The sequence below is a fragment of the Conger conger genome, chromosome 6, assembly GCF_963514075.1.
Source record: "Conger conger chromosome 6, fConCon1.1, whole genome shotgun sequence".
Classification (NCBI taxonomy): Eukaryota; Metazoa; Chordata; class Actinopteri; order Anguilliformes; family Congridae; genus Conger; species Conger conger.
The window spans coordinates 1,190,394-1,201,153 of NC_083765.1; the positions used below are offsets into that span (position 1 = coordinate 1,190,394).

At 43.9% G+C, this 10,760-nt stretch overlaps 1 protein-coding gene across 1 annotated transcript; it reads left to right on the plus strand.

Annotated features, from left to right (window-relative positions):
- The first annotated feature begins 1,065 nt into the window (after nt 1-1,065).
- On the plus strand, nt 1,066-7,860 carry LOC133130426 (calcium-binding protein 2-like). The gene is made up of 5 exons (XM_061245014.1): nt 1,066-1,186; nt 4,774-4,908; nt 5,482-5,591; nt 5,805-5,952; nt 6,558-7,860. Exons 1-5 carry the CDS (start codon nt 1,066-1,068, stop codon nt 6,581-6,583), a joined length of 540 nt encoding a protein of 179 aa, XP_061100998.1. The 3' UTR covers nt 6,584-7,860.
- The last annotated feature ends 2,900 nt before the right edge of the window (nt 7,861-10,760 follow it).

Genomic DNA, 10,760 nt, shown 5'->3' on the forward strand with positions numbered 1-10,760 from the left:
TGTGTGTGTGTGTGTGTGAATGAGCGTGTGAATGAGTGTGTGTGTGTGTGTGTGTGTGTGTGTGCACGCGTGTGTACAGAGCTGAGAGACGCCTTCAGGGAGTGTGTGATGATGGTGACTTCTGACTCCCCAGCCCCATTCAGAGTTAAATGTGTGTGGTTTTTAACATTTTAACAAATTTTTAAAACATTTGCAGTGGGTAAATCTATTTTTCCACTGCTGGAATTAAAGTACAGTAGTGTGCAAAAGTTTTAGGCACCTGTATAACATTCTGTACAGATAAGATTCTTTAAAAAATGATTCAATGAAAGGTCTGGAATAAACATACTATACATTTTACATTACATTTTAGTAATTTGGCAGAATAGTTAAAAACTGAATCAAATCAATATTTTTTGTGACCACCCTTCCACATTAAATCTTCTCTGAGATAGCCAACGCTGTCTTGCAGTTCTATAAGACAATCAGGAGGGAGGTTGTTCCAAGCATGTTGGAGAACTTGCCACAGTTCTTCTGCAGACTTTGGTTGGCTCCTTGCTTCTGATCTCAGACAGCCTTGATCAATTTTTATGTAAAAAGTAGTCAATTGCTTACAAAAATGTCTCTGTAAAATTAAATATTTTGGAAAATGAATATTTGGAAATGTCACGTGTTCTTTTATACTAACACACACAAAATAAGCACATATATAATAAAGTCTAGGGTGCCTAAAACTTCTGCACAGTACTGTATGTTTCTTTAGGGCTACCCAACACTCATTCCACAGTCATAGCACATAAAGCACATTTCTTCCCCATTCTGACATTTGGTCTGAAAAACAGCTGAACCTTTTGAACCTCACTGCTTTTAAACATTTAGTTGCTGCCACATGATTGGCTGATTAAATATTTGCATTAACAAGCTAGTGTACAGGTGTACCTAAAAAAGTGATCACCGAGTGTATATTTGTCTAGGCCTGCCATCTGCTGGACATTTCCTGACACTGCAGCAAAGACCGTGAAATTATTTCACGGCTTCCATTATCTCTGTGCGGCTATGACCACCATCTAAAAACCCCAAAACAGTATGCCTCTGTATGTAGTTTGTTCAGTACTGTGCAGTCTGATCTATTTCACATTTTTGTTGTCTCAATACATTCTCTCTCTCTCACTGCAGGACAGAGAACTGCGGCCAGAAGAAATCGAAGGTAGCAAAATGTAAACCCCCGTGATATCGCACATCTCACCCCACTCAAAGCTCTAAGCAAGCAGACCATGAGCCCCCAAATACCCCTCCACCCCTTCTCAGTCTGTCATTTTACTCGTAATTAGCTCAATGTGCCTCACATAATATAATCCACTTTTAAACAACCGGGCGCCACATACACTACACTACACAAAAATGTAAGCCGTTACTTATGGATCGTTCTTAATCACGTGACAATTTATTTGACGATGACGTATCGGAGGAAAAAGCGCCCATAGCAACTCATTCATTTTTGCGGTAAAACACAGCGGTTAAACTAGACCTAGTGAGATGGATGCGTGGAGGGGTTGGACCCAAAATGCGCGACTCAGAAACAGTGGTGTAATAAAGTCCCGTCAGGGCTTTATTCGGGGAATATCCAGAGAGCGTGGTCAAAAAACAAGCAATGTTCATACACAAATATCCAGCCAAAAAACCAAAGCGCAGTACCGAGGGAGAAGGTGGTCTCGTAATCGGTACACATGCAAGAAGTCCGGTAGCCATGAAAGCTGTCAGCGGGGCAGAAGTACAGGCGGGCGGTAGGCAGGCTCAGGGTCGATGACGGTCAAGACCGAAATCTGTTCCGCGGGGCAAAAGTACAAAAACAGCAGGCAAAATCGTGGTACAGGCAGGCAATGGTCAACAAAACAGAAGTCAATAATCTTTGGCCGGTAAACAGGCTTGGATCGTAACGGGTAGACAATGGCTTGACAACCGCCACTAAAGTGATGCACTGACAAACAGGAGGCAAACAATTTCACAGAGACAAGACATGAAACTGCGCTTTATATCAGGTGAAGACAGGGGTAGACAATTAGCTTGAGAGCAGCAAGAGAATGGAAATCAGGTGTGGAAGATTGACAAGTTAACGAGGTAATTAGTAATCGTTGGTGATAAACCTATCCTGGCCTAGCATCAGTAAATTAGAAAATGACATGCACAAGAAACGTAAGGTAACATGAACACATGATTAGAATGTTAGTATTACCCAATCCTGATCTAGCATTAGTAGATTAGTAAGTAGACAAGGGAAATTGGGGAAACAATTAGGGTGTGAGTGACAGAAAAGGAGAGAGAGAAAGCAGGAATGCAAGATTTGCAGAAAGACATGAAAAAGTGTATGCTAATCAATGACCAGTACAACGTAACATGAAACATAAATTGACATAACAAGTTTTCGAAATATGACAATAAACTAAATAACATGACATGGCAAGACTAACAATTAAGTCGTAACAACAACTAAACATGAAACATAACATGACATGAAACATAAAAACGTGGTGAGACTAGACTAACATAATACGTGACATGACAATAACATAACCAAGACAATAACATAGCTGCCATTTGCATCCGTGCCGGAGTTGGCAGCTATGCAATAACTAAACATAAAACATGACATGACAAACATGAAACGTGACACCTAGATAACATGACATCCATTACAAAATATTATGATGGTGCCCAGTCAACATGAGTTTTCATATAAAGTTTGGGTGGTTAACCAGAAGAAAACAAAGATCTTAGGGGTGGGGGGGACTTCATTGCTGCAGCAACCCTCCCCTGTAAACTTCCGTTCAAACGAAGCCTAGTTAGCTATAACTTTAATTTAATCCTACAAATACTCTTGATTTATGCTTTACTAACATAAAAACGGCGACGGAAATAAGCTAACAACGTAGCTAACAGTCCACTCAGCAGGTGTAATCACAGTCACTCACTAACGGCAAAACATTTTCTGCACACGGCATCATTTTTAATCATAAATTTAATTTATGGATACAATATTTCTAAACGATCTTGCTAGCAAACTAGCTACGATGCCAAGTGGAAGACGATAATTACGTTTTAGTAATGACTTTACGTCCAAAAGAGTTAAGATCTAACCAGTTAGCTAGGATATATAAGTAATCATGGTAAAAAGTACCTTGTAGCTCGCTAGCTTGGACTTTAGACTTGGTGAAACGGGTCCTTGCTTGGGATTCTTCAGATCACTGGTTAGCTAGGATGTGATGAGCTTACATCAGCGGTGGGCAAAGAAGGCCGTATCCATTTCTGGCTTTCATACCAACCTCTGGGCGGCACGGATGGTGCAGTGGGTAGGACTGCCGCCTCACAGCAAGGAGGTCCTGGGTTTGAATCCCCGTCGGCCGGGGCCTCTCTGTGCGGAGTTTGCATGTTCTCCCCGTGTCTGCGTGGGTTTCCTCCCACAGTCCAAAGACATGCAGGTTAGGCCGATTGGAGAGTCTAAATTGCCCGTAGGTATGAGTGTGTGAGTGTGTGCGTGAATGGTGTGTGTCCCCTGCGATGGACTGGCGACCTGTCCAGGGTGTATTCCTGCCTTTCGCCCAATGTATGCTGGGATAGGCTCCAGCCCCCCTGCGACCCTGTTCAGGATAAGCGGGTTCAGATAATGGATGGATGGATACAAACTTCTGGCCTTAATTACATAATTAGCCTTTTATGCCATATGACATTTTAGCTACAGTAAATTTCTTGATGTGCATGAATGACAGCCGAAGACTGCTCTTGTGTCCCCCGCGTTACTGAGATCCAGTCTTTGAGTGAACCAGCATTGGTGCGAGGGTTGCCACATTTGATTTGTGAAAAACCGGGACATTTGACGCGCGACGCGGGGCGTGAAACCATATTTGCAAATATACTATGTTAACAGTTGTAGAACTCCCTATTGCCTCTTACCTCTATTTGTCCTGACGTAGATGCACTCTGTGGCAACCAGAGGGGGAGTCAGGGAGATGTTCATATAATGTAGAGTGAGCCACAACACCGTTGCAGTTTTAAGCACTCAAGGGTGCGTTTATTCACAAAAAGGAGGCAAAAAAAACATAGGTTCTTCCCCTCTTCTGAGGGTATTAAGGCACCTATCCATTTTATAAAACCGACAAAATAAAAAAATTATTAGGCGATTACCTCTAGGCTAGTAGCTAGTAGCTAGCTGAACTTTCCCACGGTGGGGTCGTTTAAGTGAATGCACGCGCCAGACTGACAGCCCGTGCAGCAGTTGCTAGGTGATAAGGTAAACTTCCGTATTTCTGCTACCAATTAAAATAATTATCGGCATATGGCCAATCGTCTGTCTTTTACTCATTTCTACATGTTTACAGACACGGGATTGGATGTCTAAACGTAAAGAGGGAAAAAACAGAACAGTAGAAGAATCCGGTTTTATTTGAAACTCTGACATTTAGAAGTACAAAAAAGAATAGGAATAGGAAAGAATAGTCATTTTCCGAGGCAGTCGCTCAAAAAAGAGAAAATCAGAACGTGTGGCAACCCTAGTTGGTGCATGCAGCCTATTAGTTCATTTAGCCAGGGTACACAAAACCCTGCATACACGAATTGCCCATCCCTGAGTTATATGATAGAACGTATTAAAAGTATGATTACCTGGGACAACGTGAGGATAAGGGTAACTGTGTGCGTGCGTGCGCAGAGCTGAGAGACGCCTTCAGAGAGTTTGATAAGGATATGGATAACTGATCTGCCTCTGTGTGTGTGTCTGTGTCTGTGTCTGTGTGTGTGCAGAACTGAGAGACGCCTTCAGAGAGTTTGATAAGGATAAGGACGGCTTCATCAGCTGCAAGGACCTGGGGGAGTGCATGAGGACCATGGGATACATGCCCACTGAGATGGAGCTGATCGAGCTGAGCCAGAAGATCTGTAAGTCAAACTTTTAATATAATATAACGTAATGATGAGAGCAATGCTCGCCTTTCCCTACCACTAAGCTCCTAATGCTGAGTTTACCTAATGCTGAGTTCACCCAAAACCTTGATAGTATTCAGCATCGTATCAAGCCTGGTCTTGAAAACCCCCATTGCCTCCACTACATGTCCTGGCAAACTATTCCACACAGCGACCACTCTCTGTGTGAAAAAATATTTATTGTATTTTGTATACTTGCCATTTGTAATATCTTTGTCAGACCACACTTGGAGCATTGTGTGCAGTTTGAGGGACTGTGTTACAAGAATGATATAAAGTCACTGAAAAAGGTTCAACGAAGGGCAACCAGATATTCTCGATATAAAAGGCAGAAGTCACGAGGAAAGACTTAAGATGCTTAATCTCTTCAAGTTTAGTAACTTGCAAACTAAGCATGCGGTACACTTTAGTGGGAGGAAAAGGGGAGCATTGGCTGTTCTCCTCATTATGCAATGTTATGAATACACTGCATGGATTGGTCCTCCTGTCTGGACAGGACAGAGTGTAATATCTCCTCCGCTCCTGCAGGTGGTGGTAGAGTGGACTTTGAGGACTTTGTGGAGCTGATGGGGCCCAAGATGTTGGCAGAGACTGCGGACATGATTGGGGTGAAGGAGCTGAGAGATGCCTTCAGGGAGGTCTGCTACTCTGTTTCAGATCAATATTCCTTTTATTTAATGTTATATGGCTTTCCTGTGCTTTACTGTTGTATATGACTTTGCATATAATGTTATATGACTCTAACGGCGATGGGAAGATCAGCCTGGCTGAGTTAATCTCTCTCTCTCTGTTTGACTCTAACGGCGATGGGAAGATCAGCCTGGCTGAGTTAATCTCTCTCTCTCTCTCAGTTTGACTCTAACGGCGATGGGAAGATCAGCCAGGCTGAGCTGCGTGAGGCGATGAGGAAGCTGATGGGGGAGCAGCTGAACGTTCGAGAGAGTGACGAGATCCTGAGAGATGTGGACCTGAATGGAGACGGGCTGGTGGACTTCGAGGGTGAGAGAGAGGGAGGGGGCGAGGGAGAGAGGGAGGGGGAGGGTGGGTGGGAGGGAGGGGGAGGGTGGGTGGGAGGGAGGGAGAGAGGGAGCGAGAGAGAGGAGGAGGGAGAGGGAGCGAGGGAGGGGGAGAGGGAGAGGAGGAGGGAGAGGGGGAGGGGGAGAGGAGGAGGGAGAGGGGGAGGGGGAGAGGAGGAGGGAGAGAGGGAGGGAGGGGGAGAGGGGGAGCGAGGGAGAGGAGGAGGGAGAGAGGGAGTGAGGGAGAGAGGGAGAGAGGGAGAGAGGGAGAGGAGGAGGGAGAGAGGGAGCGAGGGAGGGGGAGAGGGAGGGGGAGAAAGAGACAGGGAGAATGAGAGATACTGATACTGTGATGTCATCCACACTTGTACTCATGATACTGCGATGTCATCAACACCTGTACCTGTTATACTGTGATGTCATCCACACCTGTACCCGTGATACTGTGATGCCATCCACACCTGTACCTGTTATTCTATGATGTCATCCACACCGGTACTCATGACACAGTAATGTTGTGTCACGTGTATGAGTGTTTGAGTGCATTAATGAGTCTTGCTCTCTCTCTCTCTCTCGCTCTCTCTACAGAGTTTGTCAGAATGATGTCACGCTGACACATGTTGGGACAGTGAAAGAACAGGGAATGGAGGATGTCCTCATTGTCCATGCTTCTATACATGGATCACATTTTTCTGTATGATTGTTTCATTTTTGTTTTTGAAAAACTTTCACAGCATTACCATGTTCATTTGGACAGCTCTGTAAATATCTGTGCTGTAATTTATTACTGCAATATGCAAGAGAATGTATGTTTAGTTTGACAAGGAAAAGGCATTCTAGACCAACAATGTTGTACAGTCTTATTGTCAATATCTCGTGTTATGGCACTAACTAACATTTCATGTTACCACTTGTCTGTTCCAAAATAATAACTGCAATTAAAACTGAGACACAAATAACATGGACATATACATTAACATAAATTAACATTAATATTACAATAACTTGTGCAGAAATACTGTAACAGTAATGGATTTCTGTACATACAGGGTTATCTCACAGATCTTTCAGTAACTGGTGCATATATAAGGAAGGATGTCGCAACTACTTGTAATTTCATTCATTTTCATTACATTACATTACATTACATTAATGGCATTTGGCAGATGCTCTCATCCAGAGCGACGTACAGTTGATTAGACTAAGCAGGAGACAATCCTCCCCTGGAGCAATGCAGGGTTAAGGGCCTTGCTCAAGGGCCCAATCGCTGTGCGGATCTTATTGTGGCTACACTGGGGATCGAACCACCGACCTTGCTTATGTACCTTAACCACTACGCTACAGGCCGCCCTTATTTATTTTCCTGAAGAGAATTCAATAAAGATAAGTGTCATTTTTTACCACTGCACATTTTATGCAAAACTATAACCCATGTTTTTTAAATGTCATTAGTTAATATGTACAATTCATTTTTATTAAGTGCTCGTTTACTGTGTGATTACTGAGATGTTTCTTTCTTGACAGAAAAGTAAAATACTTTGAGAGATCATTATTCACAAAGCATTCTCTTGGCTTTGGTCTTGATATTTCTGAATTGTTTGTAAATCCATCTGGCAGTTATAGTTTTTACACCACAGAGTCGGTGTGGTTCCATATAACTGGTTATACAGTCATCACTCCACTGATTTTGTGAATGTTAAAATGCCCATTGAAGTGACCAATACATCAATATGGCAGAAACATAAATCAATAAACAACACAATCATGTTTATATATGTAGACATTGGTCTGGTTGGGAAAAATAACTGAATTCACGATTATTTTGGTTGATTTGTGTAGGATAAAGCATTGTCTTTTTTCAGGTTATCAGAATAAAATGACCACTATGATTAAAAAATGAGTATGTGTGCAAAATACTTTTCTTTTGTTCTGATCCTGGGTGATAAAACAGTATGTATATGGTAAACAAAACATTGTTACCTTAAAGGAATGGAATTTATGTTATCTTGGACGATCCAAAATATTTGGGGTCAAATTCCATCGTGGCGACAACAATTGGAACACATTTTGCACCAATATTAAATACATTGCTTGATGTTATCATAATGCCGGCAACGCTGGAACGATTGGATCACGCAAACAAGAAAGTCTCCTTATTGCCCGACTGCCTTGCCAATCACGCCCCGTAGCAGAGGCGGCGAATACTGAACAAAGGAAAGCTCCGGCGCTTCTGATTCGCTCAGTCAGTGCCCTCGCCAAGCTATTCGTCAGCAGAAACGTCAATCAACTTTCGAGTTCCAATCGATATATCCAATCGGGTAGGTCGGAACTCCGATGGCAAAGTAATGCAATGCATTGCACCGTACAGCGATTTCCATGTGCCTCGGAAATTAATCCGTGTTTATTACAGCAAAACCGTCACCCTATTACTGCTGAGAAAAACAAATGTAGCCGTTCACGGCGATACGCGTTCAAGTTAAAGGTGGGCTATATGGTAGGAGTCAAGAACGAAGCCGAATAAACACAAATCGGCAGCTATCGCTTGGCGCTCCTGGGAAAACTTCACATTTAAACATCCACAGTAAGTCAAACACTTGCATTCGATATCCGACATTTAATACCGAGACACATGCGGACGCTACACACACAGACTGCTTCCTGTTATTGCATAATAATAAAAACACAAATCGGAAAATAAGCGATAGGCTTGTGTAGACTGCACTCTGGTCAGCTGTGAGGGAGTCTGTCGGGGTGGGAGGTAGGTTGTGTTGGACATTGCGCTGCGTCCACAATCGCCATTTCTTCCCTCCCATATCACCCTGCGCAACAAAGACAATTAATCGATCTTCTTTCCCTTCCTCAGTTTTGACCATAATAATAATAATAAAAATAACAATTCGCAGTTAACAATTATTTGAGGTATTAGTTGATAAGTTGTTACTTAAAGATGACTATGACTATACAGCACTCATAAAATACCAATTCCACAGTGAGTTGCATGCACATTTGAAGGGACATAAAATAGCCTACCGTGTGTTCTTGTTTAGGTTTATTAAGTATTTTAATTAATTGAGACTTTGTGAGGCAAATTTGTTTATCAGTAATATTACAAAGTAATAACTAAAATAGTGCATCTTTTAAAAAATATATATTTTAATCTTATATTTAAAATGTATATTTCACAACTCTTTATATTGTACCATAGTACCCTAGTACCCTAATTCTTTCTTGTTTTGGAAGAACATAAAATGTGAGGTTATGCTAATGGTGGTGTGAGGTAACACTCGCTGGTGGTTTCTGATTGGCCTGTGTGTGTCCTGTGCTTCAGGGGAAAGATGCTTGCTGTGGATGACAAACGTCTGTGTGAGTATCCCACAGTTCTGTGTGGTGGTGGGGCTTCACATTCATTATAGCCTCCCTGCCTCACTCACTCATCCCCCCCCCCCTCTCCTCCCTACTGAACCCCTCTCTCTCCCCCTCTCTCCCCTCCTCCCTCTCCTCTCTCTCTCTCCCTCTCTCTCCTCTCTCCCTCTCTCCTCTCCCCCTCTCTCCCTCCCTCCCTCTCTCTCTCCCTCTCTCTCTCTCTCTCCCTCCCTCTCTCTCTCCCTCTCTCTCTCTCTCTCTCTCTCTCTCTCCCTCCCTCTCTCTCCCTCTCTCTCTCTCTCTCTCTCCTCTCTCCCTCTCTCTCCCCCTCTCTCCCTCCCTCCCTCTCTCCCCCTCTCTCCCTCCCTCCCTCTCTCTCTCTCCCTCTCTCTCTCTCTCTCCCTCCCTCTCTCTCTCCCTCTCCCTCTCCCTCTCTCTCTCTCTCTCTCCCTCTCTCTCTCTCTCTCTCTCTCTCTCTCTCTCTCTCTCTCTCTCTCTCCCCCTCTCTCTCTCTCTCTCAGTCTGTGAGAGGTGCCAGGTGTATTTCAGTGAGTCGTGCCCGGCCCACGGCCCTGCCCACTTCATGAAGGACAGTGTGGTTCTGGAGGGTGCGGGGGACCGGGCGGCGCTGTCCCTGCCGCAGTGCCTGGTGCTGGTGGAGCGGTCGCAGGACCCGGCCGGGGGGGTGGGGGTGTTCTCCCAGACCCCCCTGTCCCAGGGCTGCATCTTCGGGCCTTATGAAGGGGAGGTTCTCCTGAGCCGCAAGACCTGCACCAAGTACTCGTGGGCGGTGAGCGTCACTCTGTGCCATCCCATAGAGAGAATAACATGAACATATTCATATACTTTTAATGCAGAGAAGAAGTGCATACGTGCTGCGACAAGTGAAAAGCACCATGAGCGCTCGTAGCACGGTCATGGTGAGTGCAGTTTATACAGTGAGCCCCATACAGTGTGTCTGGTCCCCATGTTGAATGAAACAGAGCTTTCTTATACATACACTGGGGAAGGGATCGAATGCATCCGACTAAACAGAGACAGCCGAGAAGTCCCAACAGCCCCATATTAATTGTGCTGGAGCACAGAGCCAAAACAACTGAAATTGTACAACTGTCCAAATACTTATGGACTGCACTGTAACTGTCCTCCTTTCTGCAGATTAAAGACAAGGGTTTCTTCTTCTTTGTGGACGCGTCTGACGAATCAAAATCCAACTGGATGCGGTGAGAATTAAACTTGAATTTTCCCTTTGATTTTACTTTTATACTTATCATATGAAAAATACCAGCATGATGATGGGTAGAAACAGCTTGACAGCTTTGTAAGTTGTTCTAGAAGTTGTTTTCTGACCAAAATATGATCACTGTAGGTGCCCTGAATAAACTGCCCCAGTTGCCTGTTTTGTGGCGTGGTGCTAACCTGGTCGCA

What these genes read in the sequence shown, in the direction of transcription:
- LOC133130426 (XM_061245014.1), top strand. Translation starts at nt 1,066, where the DNA reads ATGCCTCTGTATGTAGTTTGTTCAGTACTGTGCAGTCTGATCTATTTC. An exon ending in CGAGCTGAGCCAGAAGATCT is followed by an intron (nt 4,909 to 5,481) that starts GTAAGTCAAACT and finishes CCGCTCCTGCAG; the next exon opens with GTGGTGGTAGAGTGGACTTT. An exon ending in TGAGAGATGCCTTCAGGGAG is followed by an intron (nt 5,592 to 5,804) that starts GTCTGCTACTCT and finishes TCTCTCTCTCAG; the next exon opens with TTTGACTCTAACGGCGATGG.